At 32.9% G+C, this 13,758-nt stretch overlaps 4 protein-coding genes across 7 annotated transcripts in view; 3 read left to right on the top strand and 1 right to left on the bottom strand.

The window, feature by feature from the left end:
- LOC128874990 (ionotropic receptor 75a-like) overlaps positions 1 to 736 on the top strand; it is a 5,953-nt gene extending 5,217 nt beyond the window's left edge. The window contains exon 10 of the mRNA XM_054120247.1: positions 517 to 736. Coding sequence (XP_053976222.1) covers positions 517 to 610 — 94 coding nt within the window. The 3' untranslated portion in view covers positions 611 to 736. The remainder of the gene's footprint in view (positions 1 to 516) is intronic.
- Positions 737 to 944: 208 nt separating this feature from the next.
- Positions 945 to 5,625, top strand: LOC128875154 (ionotropic receptor 75a-like). Its single transcript, XM_054120526.1, has 9 exons — positions 945 to 1,163; positions 1,372 to 1,613; positions 1,985 to 2,296; positions 2,418 to 2,545; positions 3,395 to 3,556; positions 3,923 to 4,125; positions 4,193 to 4,410; positions 4,917 to 5,185; positions 5,251 to 5,625. The coding sequence occupies exons 1-9, from the start codon at positions 1,031 to 1,033 to the stop codon at positions 5,594 to 5,596; spliced, it is 2,013 nt and encodes a 670-aa protein (XP_053976501.1). The 5' UTR covers positions 945 to 1,030; the 3' UTR covers positions 5,597 to 5,625.
- An 84-nt stretch (positions 5,626 to 5,709) lies between these two features.
- Positions 5,710 to 10,738, bottom strand: LOC128875120 (methionine--tRNA ligase, cytoplasmic). Its single transcript, XM_054120476.1, has 15 exons — positions 10,496 to 10,738; positions 10,047 to 10,198; positions 9,866 to 9,973; positions 9,632 to 9,781; positions 9,295 to 9,545; positions 9,099 to 9,215; positions 8,982 to 9,020; positions 8,736 to 8,900; positions 8,302 to 8,578; positions 7,836 to 8,217; positions 7,523 to 7,736; positions 7,190 to 7,426; positions 6,462 to 6,795; positions 6,143 to 6,373; positions 5,710 to 6,063 (listed from the first exon to the last, which is right to left on the bottom strand). The coding sequence occupies exons 1-15, from the start codon at positions 10,596 to 10,598 to the stop codon at positions 5,914 to 5,916; spliced, it is 2,910 nt and encodes a 969-aa protein (XP_053976451.1). The 5' UTR covers positions 10,599 to 10,738; the 3' UTR covers positions 5,710 to 5,913.
- LOC128875121 (N-acetylglucosamine-6-sulfatase-like) lies at positions 8,927 to 13,294 on the top strand. Of its 4 annotated transcripts, none has more exons than XM_054120481.1 (10): positions 8,927 to 8,943; positions 11,009 to 11,224; positions 11,311 to 11,370; positions 11,461 to 11,667; positions 11,752 to 11,913; positions 11,983 to 12,156; positions 12,227 to 12,428; positions 12,506 to 12,798; positions 12,873 to 12,989; positions 13,058 to 13,294. In XM_054120481.1, exons 2-10 carry the CDS (start codon positions 11,114 to 11,116, stop codon positions 13,223 to 13,225), a joined length of 1,494 nt encoding a protein of 497 aa, XP_053976456.1. In that variant the 5' UTR covers positions 8,927 to 8,943; positions 11,009 to 11,113; the 3' UTR covers positions 13,226 to 13,294. The 4 variants fall into 4 exon arrangements, with proteins under 4 accessions (XP_053976456.1, XP_053976452.1, XP_053976453.1 ...); XM_054120477.1 differs by lacking the exon at positions 8,927 to 8,943 and adding an exon at positions 10,525 to 10,667; XM_054120478.1 differs by lacking the exon at positions 8,927 to 8,943 and adding an exon at positions 10,584 to 10,706.
- The last annotated feature ends 464 nt before the right edge of the window (positions 13,295 to 13,758 follow it).

The raw sequence follows: 13,758 nt of genomic DNA, 5'->3' as shown, positions 1-13,758 counted from the left end.
TGATTTCCATTCATATTTTAACATTACGAAGCTTGTTCACCTATTTCCTATTGGATGTAATAAAAAAAACTTGGATGAAACAAATGGCTCCATCTAGCGTTGCAAGCAGGAACTATTCCACAACAAACTTGAGCGTTTTCCCGATAGAGGCGCTGATCATACTCCGAAAATAGTTCGCATGTCCACCGCTAGATGGCGACACTATCTCCCCGCGGGAAATTTGAATGTCTTTCTATTTAATTGAATTAAACTTCAATAGAATCATTTCTAAATATTTAAGAGTAGTTTAAAAGTCTTTTTAGTATAAATGAATACATTATTTAATTAATTTTTCACTATCGACCTGTCCTGGCTGTGTCTAGGTGTAATTTTTGAATTCTCTACCATAAATTTTCGTAAACGAGTTCTTCGTGAAAAACAGTTCGTAAATTGTATAAACATTTGTCGTTGTTACTTTAATTTTTAAACTAGACTCTCCTTACAAAAGTTATCTCGATGAAAACATGTGTTTCGCAGAAACAAAGTGACGAATCGAAAGAAAATAATCGGCGCCAGAGGAAGCATCATCAGTGGAAATAGCAGAGACAACTTGCTAGATTTGCAACTCTAACATTTACATTAATATCTACCACCAAATAGATATAAAACGATATTTTAATTAGTCGAAGTTTTAGTTTCACCTATGCCAAACTTACCACGTTATTTATTATTCGACTAGTACACGATTATTATTTCAATCATTCAGCATCGATGAATTGATTTGCTCCTTCCTCCCTAATTCCAAAGATATGTAGTATGCAACCGATGAAGTATTATCAATTTATCAGACATTATCGAACGTCCCCATCAGAAAAGAATCGAGGATATCGAGTCGTTTCAATTTTATAAAGAGCCATCACGTCGAAAGTGACATGTTTTCTCATAGAAAATTGATAAAGAGAAGACATAACTTGCAAGGGTTGGAGCACGAACGTCTGCATGCAGTCGGTCGATTAGCAATCGAGAATGAAGAAGAACGATTGCAGCAGTAATGCATCTGCGAAATTTCATTAGTTTGCAATTAATTGTTATTTCGTACGCGAGCAGCGTCGACTTTATTCGCGATTATTTCGTTTATAAAGACGTCACAAGGGTAGCTGGACTTTCCTGCAGAGAGTACGACAGTGAGTAAATAAATTAAATAAAAGTGATTTATATTATTTAATATAAATACTATAAACTATAATAATAAATAACTATAACTAATATAAACTATAATATTAATACTAATAAACTTTATAAAGTTCAACGTTTCTATCAATTTTAACATTACGTAATTTATAATAATGCCACAAGAAATTGATTTAGCTATTTAAATAAATGTTTATGCAGACAACTACCAAATCATCAGGCTCCTCAACGATGTTGGAATTTCGGTTTCGATACACCAGCTCGGATCAAACGTGAATATATCGCGATTCTTGCACACCGAGTACTGGGGCTTAGGTGTGTTTTTAGATCTACGATGTTCAACAGACGAGGAGAGCGTGACAATTTTCAACGAGGTAAAACTAAATCGTGAAAATTACATTGTCTTAATTTACTTTACGTCAGCGATCTCCAAACATTTTAATGTTTAAAAAACAAACTTCTACGAAAATGAAATTTCTGTGCTTAAAATAAATGAATACAAAATTAGTGTTACGCATTTATTTTAATTCGTTCTGATTGCTTTAGCAAATTAAATGATAAGATCTGGCTGTAATAAATAAATTATACACACGCTCTTTATATATATGCAAACAATGTGATTCGAAATGTAGGATTCTCGTTGGAATGATCCGAGAGAATATGTTTTATTTTTTTGTTCAATTAAAATAAAAATGCTTAAATATTATCAAAGTACACTCACCACCTCCCATGTGGGAGTCGTGCCTCTTTGTTTGGAAAATAAAATTTAACACTGCCGTTGTCTCGATTTGAATATACGAGAGAAACAATTTAGGCTTCAGCCAGCAACATGTTCGAAAAATTGCATCGGTGGTTGGTTCTGGGGACAAATACGAGTCTCGATGAACGAGCGTTGAACGACAGCACGTTCAGCGTCGTCACCGATTTTGTGATTTCTATACCGAGGAACGACGACGATTACGTCTTGTACGATCTCTATAATCATTGCAAACATTGCGGTGGTTCGCTCAACATCACAGAATTTGGCAGCTGGACGAAGAACAGTGGATTGACCGTCGCTTTGCGCGAAGGAAAAATTGCCAGACGATGGAACTTTCATAAAATGAAAGTCAAGACTGCCGGTATCGTGAGTAGCGGCGATTGTAAATGATAATAAAAAAGTATTAGGTTGTTTCAACAGTTTTTCTTTTTTCGTTTTATTTTTCGTGTTGTTCTTGGATAGTGTAAGAATGTTGTTGTTTATTTAGGTAGAATGTAGACCCAAGGATCTAGATCTGATAGAATACCTTGAAAAAAGGAATACCGCACTAGATGACCACTGGTCCAAATTCGGATTCGCCATTATAAAACAGATGGCCAGCATGTTCAATATCACGTAATATTTTTCTGAATTATTTTCCGAAGTTCGGAATTCTGTAATTGGAGCATTTCGGACAGTAATAAGTTGACTGCGGATCTTTATGCATTTATAGGAAATTTGAATGCGCAAGAACCTAGAAAATGCAAACGATACGCAAGAATGTAAAAAAGATAAAAATAGTAAAGTTCATGTTATGATATTTGCGAAATAAAATAAATTCCAATTTAGGTAATATTCTTCTTGATCATTTTCGAAGTTCGGAATTCTGTAATTGGAGCATTTCGGACAGTAATAAGTTGACTGCGGATCTTTATGCATTTACAGGAAATGTGAATGTGCAAGAACCTAGAAAATGCAAACGATATGCAAGAATGTAAAAAAGATAAAAATAGTAAAGTTCATGTTACGATATTTGCGAAATAAAATAAATTCCAATTTAGGTAATATTCTTCTTGATCATTTTCGAAGTTCGGAATTCTGTAATTGGAGCATTTTGGACAGTAATAAGTTGACTGCGGATCTTTATGCATTTATAGGAAATTTGAATGTGCAAGAACCTAGAAAATGCAAACGATATGCAAGAATGTAAAAAAGATAAAAATAGTAAAGTTCATGTTATGATATTTGCGAAATAAAATAAATTCCTATTTAATTTCTGTAGGGACCTTCCCGAAGATTTTATTTTGCATAAAGATCCGCAGTCCTAGTAATAAGCGAGCTCAGAAAACCTTAATTCTTAATAACGACATTTACAAAATATTGTGGCTATAAAGCTAAACCATTCTCTTCATTTTGTATTTTATTAGACGAAATAAATGCGAAAATATAGATTCATCGTTCATTTATTAAACGTTTAATTTACAGTCTCGATTTAATCGAATTAAGCCATTGGGAAAAACACGATAGAAACGGTCCAGTGTTCGCCGGTTTCAGAGATCGACATTTCGATTTAAGCTATTATCCGTCGATCCTGACAAACGAAAGACTAAATTTTGCCGACGTGATGGTGCAACTGTGGCCTTCGAGGTGATAACAAATTTAGAAATAAAAGATTTTTTGTTCATTCGTATCGTAGACGATATTATTCGGGGTCCGATGCACCTACGAAAATATTTGAGCTCCATGCCCTATAATTTAAAAACATTTAGAAGATATTATTCGATGGTCATTTTACTTGTATTTACTTGTATTTCAAATATGACTGTGTTTTTAATATTATATATTTTTAATATTACATGTTATTAATATTTTAATATTATGTATTATATAATACTTTTAATATTATATCTTATGAATATATATTAATATTATATATGTTTTAATATTATATATTTTTATTATTATATGTTTTTAATATTACATTCGTTAATATTTTGTCCGTTCTTTCCGCAGAACCTGCTTTTTGTTTCTTGCCGTACCTTCCACAACCTTGGATATGCAAATTATATTCAGACCATTCGAAAAAACAGTTTGGTACATGATTGCTTTCTTATCGGTCATAATAATTTTCATATTATGGATAATCTTGAAGTTGGACAAAGATTCTGATTACGAAGCAACGGTTCTTATTATCGTCGCCGCGCTCAGTCAACAAGGTATTTTATTACGCAACATATTATTAACTTATTTTATTATTCAAAGGGAAAATTTATGAATTTACAGGGCTACCATTTAACAGCAGTCACATTGCAAGCCGCGTAGCCTTCCTTCAGACCCTGATCTTCGGTTTGCTAGTCTATAATTGTTATTCAGCAGCAATAGTGTCGAGTCGATTACGACACGTTCCTTGGGACAAAATGAACGATTCTTTGTATTCGTTAGCGAACAGCAATCTAAAGCTTAGCGCTAACAAGGATATATACTTCAACATTTTGATAAACGTAAATTTCTTCGTATTTACTCACAAAGTTTAACACTTTCGCTGCGGACGAAAATAAGTAGCCGTTCGCTGGGAGCTGCAATTGATGATATTTCTTTTAATGAAAAATTTCTTACAAATGTTCTGATATGATTATTTTGAAAAACATATATGTATATATTTAATATATATAAATATACATAATATTATATATGTATATATTTAATATATATAAATATATATAATATTATATATGTATATATTTAATATATATAAATATATATAATATTATATATGTATATATATTTATATATACTACTATATTACTATATATAGTAAATATATATATTTGCGGTAACTTATTTTATATATAATATGATTGCCGAACAAAAAAAAATGAAAACTGAAAAATAATAAAAACAACCATACGTTTTCAGTTGGACGCACATGTGCGTCATCCGCAGCAAAAGTGTTAAACAATGGTTTTATAATTGTGTATTGATTTACTGGATCGAAAAAATACCGTAGTCTCCTCCACCGGACGTTCAATATTTTAAGAAACATTGGGACACTTTACCGGAGAATTCTAGGTTTCAACCGTTACACGAGGGTATAAGAGGCATAATGAATCCTAAATTTGCGTATCATGCGAATCCAATGAACGCCTATCCGGTTATAGAAATCATGATGACCAAGATGATGATTTGTCAACTCACCGAAGTTCATTTACTTCGACCTTCCATGTTAGGCTTTTGGTCGTCTCATCATAGTCCGTTGCATGAAATAGCGAAGATAGGGTAAGGAAATTGCAAAGAATTTTATGGAAATTCTGTTCGTAATCTATACTAACAATTAATTGTAGTTTTATCAGAACATTAACTTCTGGAATTCGAAAACGAGAGGTGTACCGCTGGACTTCTAGAAAGCCTTATTGTGACGAACACAAACGCTATGTATCAAGCGTTACGATTCTCGAAGCAACGCCGGTTATACTACTTTTGCTTACTGGGATAATATTATCTGTCGTTATTTGCGTTATAGAAAATATTGTTTTCCGTGCATTTCAAACAAAACCGGATACTATAAAAAAGCTGGAATGTTCAAACAAATTACACCAGAAGAAAGTAGCATCTATCACAGCACCGGGAGACAAAACTAATGGAAGTAAAAATATTTGCACTAAACGCAAAGATGTAATAGTTCGATAAAATCATAGGTATTCAAGTTGAGCACAGTTATCGTTTTACCTCGTCTGTTTAGGAATATAATCAATGTGGTAATATTCTATGTAAATCGTTTAAATAAAACACAAACCACAAGACTTAGTTGTACAGTTTTAATATATAAATTAAATTTGTTAAATAAACCAGCACGATTACACTATATGAAAAAAAATACCATATAGCATGAATGTATCGCCGGAACAAGGTTAGGATAATATAGAAGGGGAGATGATGTTTTATTAAAAAATATTGTGATAGCTTTCTGATGATGACAAATGCATACACGCGGGATAGTGTGTCAGTTATTTCTTTTTCTTAGACTTCTTGTCAGTCGGAGCTGGAGTAGTTCCAGTAAGATCTGCTAACTGCTTTTTAAGTTTTAGTAAGTTTTCCACTTCCGGTAACCATGCAGATTTATCCCCCTTGGCTTTCAGTTCACGTACGAGATTACCCTAACAATGGAATAATAAATATATCATAATATCAAAATTAATTGTATTATATTATTGCCCGTGAATGATTTCGTCATACTTGTTTAGCAATACTTGATTCCAAATTTGCTATATCCGTTGGGACATCTCCATTTTGTTCAGGTACAGGTACCGGTTCAGGCTTCTTAGTTTTCGGTTGCGACGGCACAGAAGGCTTGCTTTCACCACCCTTGAGATCAGTAAGTTTCTTTTTTAAGTCTAAAAGAATCTGAACCTCGGGTAACCAAACACTTTTATCGTGTTTGGCTTTCAGATCTCTAACCTTGTTGCCCTAGAAATATAAAAAATATATATATAATACCTCAAACCTATATTAGCATTTACTTTGATTATTACTATTATTAAAAAGATTTAACAACCTGTGCCACTATTGCACCTTCTAAAGATTTTTCATCGTCATGCACATTAATTGCTTGAGTTTTATTTACTGTTTCTTGTTTACCAGCATATTTGTTTCTCAATGTTTCTACATCTTTGTCCTCCATCTTTTTAAATAAAGGAGATGGTTTACCAATTTTATGACCCGTTGAAAGTATGTTTGTAATAACATCAGGGATATAACCATAATTACTACTGTCCAATCCTAACTGAGATCTTAATTCGCGAGAAGTGTTAGGCATGAACGGGGATAAAAGAGCTGATAAGAGACACGCCAAATTACAGCAAATGCCAACGACCGTTCCAGCTCTCTTCCTGTAAACAATAAAAAAAATGGTGATTACTTTGCGCGTAAGTGAAGAATGACATTACTTAACTCTACTAGATAAAGCTTATTCACAAGTACTATAGCACAGACCTGCAACATTATTTAACATATAAAAGCCGATAAAGAGTCATACTCAGTTTACAGCATAAAATTAAGTCACGCAACAGCAATCCGCACTGAACAAAGGAACCTAGGAAATAAATATTCTAATATTTAATATTCTAACTTCTAACGCAACAAAATCATTTTACAGTATTCAAATTTTTTGCTGTCAATAACGACTTTCATCTAACAAAATTAGAAAATGATTCAAATTAAACAATAAAATAACGTAATTAAAAATGTAACCTTATACCCATTGTACATTCACGAGTTGCTTACTTGTCATCATCGGTTCCTTTGATTTTCACCCATGGTTCTTGGAATTGCATGTATTGATTCCCATGTTTAGAAATTGCTAACACATGCCTCAAACCATCTCGTAGTTTAGCTTGCTCCAAAGCCTGTATGTAAGATGATAATTCGCGTTGAGCTAATACCAATAGTGTTAAGTCGTCTTCTTGAAGTTCCATCGATGGAATTTTGGAGTCAAAATATCTTTCCGTAAATACCAGGGCTCTATTTATTAAAAATAATTTTTAGAAACTATAATAAAAAAAAAAGGGGAATGTGGAATTTCGAACAATTACATAATTATCGACCAAGATCGCGCACCTGTTAACAAAGTTTCCAAAATTATTTAATAACTCGCTATTATTTTTAGTCGCTAAATCCACCCAATTAAAATTAGAATCTTGAGTTTCGGGTCTAACAAATGCAAGATAAAATCGCCAAACGTCAGCTGGTATACCCGTATCTCTGGCATCGGTGCCGAACACTCCAATACCTCTTGATTTAGAAAACTTTGTATCTTCGTAATTAAGATACTCTGAAATAAATGTGAAACATTAATAGTTAAAGGTATAAACGATCAGATATTTTGCAATATCAACGTGTTTAATGTATATCAATTTTTGTTTAGACATACCCGTCGCCATTAAATGTTTTATTAACGTATGACCCTCATTAGCTGCTAATAAACAAGCAGGAAACATTATTGCATGGAACGGAACATTATCCTTTGCCATAAACTGATACAAATCAACTTTTACATCTTTAGGTTTCCACCACTGCTCATACTCCTTCGAATATCTCTTTGTAATACTCAGATAACCAAAGGGCGCGTCAAACCAGACGTAGAACACTTTATTTTCGAAACCCTTTACTGGAACAGGAATTCCCCATTTCAAATCCCGTGTTATGCATCGCGGTTTAAGTCCATCGCGTAACCACGGCTTTGCAACTACTCTCGCGACACCTGACCATCCTTTTTCCACAGTTGCAGACCACTCTTTTAATCTAGCCTCTAACTGTAAAGAGGAATATCTTTATATTAAATCACGATAATATACATTTATTATTAAATAATGCTAGTTATATAATAAAATACTTACCTTAGGTAGGTCTAAGAAAAATTGTTCCGATTTTTTAATGACAGGCCTACTGCTGCATACTTTACATCGTGGAGATATTAACTCTGTGGCATTTACTAGATGCCCACATCCGTCGCATTGGTCACCTCGTGCATCTTCATATTTGCACCTTGGACACGTCCCTTCTACAAATCTATCTGCCAAAAATCTATTACAGAATTCGCAGAGGAGTTGATCCACAGTTTCGCTTAACACATACCCCTGCGATTTTATTCTTAAGAAAAATGATTGCACAATTCTGAAAGACGACGGAAAATGATTACATTCTGTAACTAAGCAAGAGAGCAATAGAAAGAAAACAATTAAAATGTAATTTTATCTATAAATTATAATTTTGATGGGAATTATTTAATGAATTATATTCTATAATGACGCTAGTACAAGATGCATCTTACTCTGTTTGCTCAGGTGTAGTAGTGCGACCAAAATAATCAAACCCTATGCTAAACCACCGATATACATCATTGTGTATATCAAAAAATTTGTCACATATAGCTTGCGGTGTTGTTTTCTCTTCTAAAGCCTTAGCTTCTGTAGCAGTACCATATTCATCAGTGCCGCTGCAATATTATTTCAGTTTTATCGGAATATTTCATCTTTAAGGTTAGAAACGAATAATAGATAATAAAATAAGTACAAACCTAATAAAAAGGGTATTATAATTTCTCTGTCTGCAGTATCTGTAAATAAAAATTAAGATTAAAATACGTACATATTGAATTATAAAATACATTACTCTTTGAATTATGAAACCTAACCTGGCAAAGATATCAGCAGAAAGTACACAACCAATAATATTTCCTAAATGAGGAACATTGTTGACATAGGGCAACGCAGATGTTACTAGAATATTTTTTTCACCCTTTTTCGGTAATCTGAAGATAATGTGTATATTTACATTAAAAATGTACTTATCATTCCATTCAAATTATGTTTATGTACGTTCAAGCTTACACAGGATACGGAGAATCCTTCATAGCTGGATATGACTTAGAAGACCAATTACTTGTGATATTTTGAACTTCTTCTTGACTAATTGCTTCAATTTCCTTTTCTTTAGTTGGGCTAATTTGAGCTAAACTTACATCACTAGCTGGTTTGGATGACCGTGTGTTCATGACTGTATTAACAGGAAACCAAAATGCAGCTTGAATACTGAGAATTGCTTTAATGCCTCTTTCAAACTTGTATTCCTTAAGGCAGTCCTAAATATATGAAATACCAATATAGCATTAATCGTGAATTCAAAATGTATGTAACATGTAGTAACAATAATAAACGAATTTCATACTTGAATAACTGGGAGTAACTCGATATATGATAACCATTTCTTAATAGATGAATATTCTTTACATAGTTCCTGTCCAACTTCTGTAACTAATACAGTAGACCATATAGTTACCCAAATGCATACATCTGCCAATGATAAATCACTGTTATCCTAGAATATTATTAATTTCACCTTAGTTGTATCATAATATTTCGTTTGATGTTGCATTGTGCATATACTTTTTATTTACATTACCTGAATTAAGTACTTTCTGTCTTTTAGCGCATCATTAAGTTCTTTTAGTAAAGTCCACAAATAAGATTTATTTGCAGTTCCTGTATTACTGCAACACACTATAGCTGGCTAAAAATTAATTTAACACTTTATTGTGAATAATTAACACGTAAAATTATCCAATTGATTTATATTTATTTACCTGTAATCGAGAAATATCCCATTCCAACCATCTATTATTAATAATTAATGATCCTTCAGATGGAGGTACTAAGAACTGCATTGCTGCATTCGTGCTAAATAGCACAGATCCGGATGGCAGTTCAATAGTAGGTAAACGGCCCAAAAAACTTGCTAAACATAGAATACAAAAACTCTTTTTATATTAGGTACAATCAGTTTATAACTAAATCATTCAAAAATATGATCTGATGATTGAACAAGTAAATTTTTTTAATCCTTTGAAGTTTAATAGTATAAATATTTATTTGGTTCTATCTTAATACTATTCACAAAAATATGTAGAAGCTCGTCGTTCAAAAAATGTTGCATCACCTTCGTGTTAAGATGATCCAGGTGAAACAAACATATGTTGTTTCATCATATAGTTCGAAATTGAATTATTCGCACTGAAAAGGTTAGGTTCCTTACCGTTTGGTTGCACCGTTTTCACAGTGAAGGATTGTTGGGCTATTTTAGCTGCAACTATTACTTTTAACGCATTTGGATTGCCTTCGTTCGTTGAGATAATCATTGTTACTAATAAGTTAATAAATATTCACAATAAATAGACGAAAATACGTTCAGCACACAACCGACACATGTGAGCGACAACTAAATGCAGTCTCTGGGAATGGATATCGTGAGAAAGTTATAGCACATTACTAATCTATTTGAAACCTTATAATCTTTTAAAATTAATAACGCTTTTTCATTTACTCTATTCGCTTAACAATATTCATTATATTTTTTTTATTGGATTATTATATAAAATTTGACAGACACTGAACATCAGTCGGTAAATCAGTGCTCAATTCATTCTTACCATGTGTCACAAGTTAGGTAGCGATAGTTACAACCGAGGCAAAATGCGCAAGTGAAATTAAATTTAAATAAGAAACATAAACAGCAATTTGTACCATTTTTTTTCTCTTTTGTTTCAAGTTCGGGGAATACCCTTCGTATATGTTTCGTAGCGGTTTATATTCTGCGCTCTATTCCGTGACAATAAATTCTTTTTATATTGTACGTAGCAGCTAATTTGGAAAAATGATTATTGGAATATTTTGTATTTTTTTGTATTATTTGTCGCTATCGTGTAGCGCAGAAAATATTGTATTAATCGTCGCAGATGATTTGGATGTATTTCTCGATGGAATGGTAAATATTGGAACATATAATGAAAAATTTTAGCCAAAACGAATACATTTACAAACAAGAGTAAACATAATTATATTTACTTTCAGACACCATTGACAAATACATTGAATTTAATTGGAAATCAAGGTGCAACATTTTCAAATTGTGTACGTTTTCAGAATATCAAATTGTAATCTGATTTTACGATAGACTATCAGTTACGATAAAATGCAATTAAAAATATTTTGTTTAACTAGTTTGTTGCGTCGCCTATTTGTTGCCCAAATAGGGCGTCGATTTTAACTGGAAGATATCAACATAACCATTTAGTAGTAAATAATTCTATCGACGGAGGTTGTAACAGCGTTACATGGCAGGATTTACAAGAACCAAATACATTCGCAGCATATTTAAAACGGGAGATGTTATATACAACCTTTTATGCTGGAAAATATTTAAATCGGGTAAATGTGTGACACTTGAATTAGACAATAAAATTAATTTCATATAAAGCGAAATATTAAAATTTTCTTAATAAATGCATAAAGTATGGGGATAAAATTGTTGGTGGACCAGAACATGTACCAACAGGGTGGGATTGGTGGGCTGGTCTTATCGGAAATTCAAAATACTATGACTATTCGTTATCTATAAATGGAACTAAAATGAAATTTGGCAATAATCCAGCCGAATACCTTACCGATGTAATTGTAAGTGGGAAATTGTAATACTTGCCTGTGTTTTCTTATCATTGTACATTCAAATTCATATCTTTTCAGAGTGGTTTAGCAATAGATTTTATTAAAACTCGTAACCTAGATGGTCCGCCATTTCTTATGGTTTTAGCACCTCCCGCACCTCATGCACCTTTTATACCTGCGGTACGTCATAACGATAAATATAAAGGCACAAAGGCCAAAAGAACACCAAATTTTAATACACCAAGACAAACGGTACACCATACATTCTTTTGTTACCCTTAACATTATTTTATTAGATCGTTAAACTGATATTAACAAGTAGGATAAGCATTGGTTAGCGAGGAGAGGACCATCCCCACTTCCTGCTCATGTATTACCTGAGTTAGATGAAATATACAGAAGAAGATGGGAAACATTGTTAGCTGTCGATGAGCTCGTAACGAATGTATACGAAACTTTAAAGACACGAGATCTTTTAAATAATACTTATATTATATTTACATCTGACAATGGATATCACATTGGTAAAACATTTAGCGTTCAAGACGTATGCAGATATAAATTCTATATATCCATGTATTTTGTATACTACATTTTGTAGGCCAGTTTAGTATGCCTATGGATAAGCGTCAACCATACGAATCAGATATTAGAGTTCCATTATTAATAAAAGGTCCTGGAATTGTATCGTCAAAAGTTTCTGCTCCCGTTAGTAGCGTTGATTTATTTGCCACGATTTTAGAAATAGCTGGCGTTGAACGTCCATCGGATGGAACATCTCTGTTAAAGAAGACGTTGCCGAAAGATAGAACACTTTTAATAGAATACAGGGGAGAGAAATCTAATGGTGTTCCGTCATCGGGTTGTCCAAGCGATAGCGATCCGAATCTTGCTGTAAGTTTTTTTATATATAACAATAGAAACAGTAATTCTTTTGTAAGATTTGCTATGATTTACAATGTTTGTAGATGTGCATGAAAGACATGGCATGCAAATGTCAAGATGCTGGAAATAATACTTTTAGTTGTATACGCCACCTATCTCCGGATTATAATAATATTTTCTGTGTTTTTGAGGACGACCAGGTACTATCAATAATAAGTTAGAATGTGTCATTGAAACGACTTACTAGCATTCGTTGTTTTGTTGATAGCACTTTGTTGAAGCATATAACATAACTACCGACAGTTATCAAATGGAAAATATCGGATACAGCATGAATCGTCGTCGTAGGTATCGATTTAGAAAGCATCTGAAAAAAATGTCTGTTTGTATGAACGAAGAATGCATCGCTACAAACAACGAGAACTTTTTTATGTAGAACAAATATAACACTTTTAAATACTTTGTAATACTTTAAACCAATGGTAATAAAGTAAGTTTTGTAAACCACCTTCGATATTATTATTCGAGAAACACACGTACGTACGTAAAGAAAAGTATCGATTTATTGACAAATTTATTTTTCGTTTAATTGTATTTACGGAGGAGTACAAGGGTACGAACCATTAAAAGTTGAGAACGCCAGCGGCCGTCTTACTTCGAATTACTGCATTTATGGAAATCGTGGGCGAAGAATACGCCGCGAATCTGGATATAAGAATAACTCGTCTTGCTTTCCGGGTACCTCGGGCAAACTGTTTTCTTAGCAAATATTTTTATTAAAGCCCCGCGGTTCGAATATCTGAATAGCAATCGCGCAATTGCGAGGGTAGAGAAAAAGAAAACTGAACGAAGACGGAATACAGAGGAATACGCTCCTAGCGTGTCCATAAATTTAATCTATTAAAACGTTTCGAATGATTTAAGGATTTATGGTAAAATATTGGCAGAGTTCGAGAGAGTTGTAATAAT

This window comes from Hylaeus volcanicus, chromosome 4 (assembly GCF_026283585.1).
Source record: "Hylaeus volcanicus isolate JK05 chromosome 4, UHH_iyHylVolc1.0_haploid, whole genome shotgun sequence".
Taxonomy (NCBI): Eukaryota; Metazoa; Arthropoda; class Insecta; order Hymenoptera; family Colletidae; genus Hylaeus; species Hylaeus volcanicus.
This window is presented reverse-complemented; position numbering and strand designations above follow the sequence as displayed.

Coding starts and splice junctions, on each gene's coding strand:
- LOC128875154 (XM_054120526.1), top strand. CDS start 1,031: ATGCATCTGCGAAATTTCATTAGTTTGCAATTAATTGTTATTTCGTAC. Junction 2,297..2,417: donor AAGTCAAGACTGCCGGTATC/GTGAGTAGCGGC, acceptor TTGTTTATTTAG/GTAGAATGTAGACCCAAGGA. Junction 5,186..5,250: donor CATGAAATAGCGAAGATAGG/GTAAGGAAATTG, acceptor AATTAATTGTAG/TTTTATCAGAACATTAACTT.
- LOC128875120 (XM_054120476.1), bottom strand. CDS start 10,598: ATGATTATCTCAACGAACGAAGGCAATCCAAATGCGTTAAAAGTAATA. Junction 8,579..8,735: donor ACTACACCTGAGCAAACAGA/GTAAGATGCATC, acceptor GTCGTCTTTCAG/AATTGTGCAATCATTTTTCT. Junction 7,427..7,522: donor TTTGGAAACTTTGTTAACAG/GTGCGCGATCTT, acceptor TTTAATAAATAG/AGCCCTGGTATTTACGGAAA.
- LOC128875121 (XM_054120481.1), top strand. CDS start 11,114: ATGATTATTGGAATATTTTGTATTTTTTTGTATTATTTGTCGCTATCG. Junction 11,225..11,310: donor ATGTATTTCTCGATGGAATG/GTAAATATTGGA, acceptor ATTTACTTTCAG/ACACCATTGACAAATACATT. Junction 12,429..12,505: donor TGACAATGGATATCACATTG/GTAAAACATTTA, acceptor TACATTTTGTAG/GCCAGTTTAGTATGCCTATG.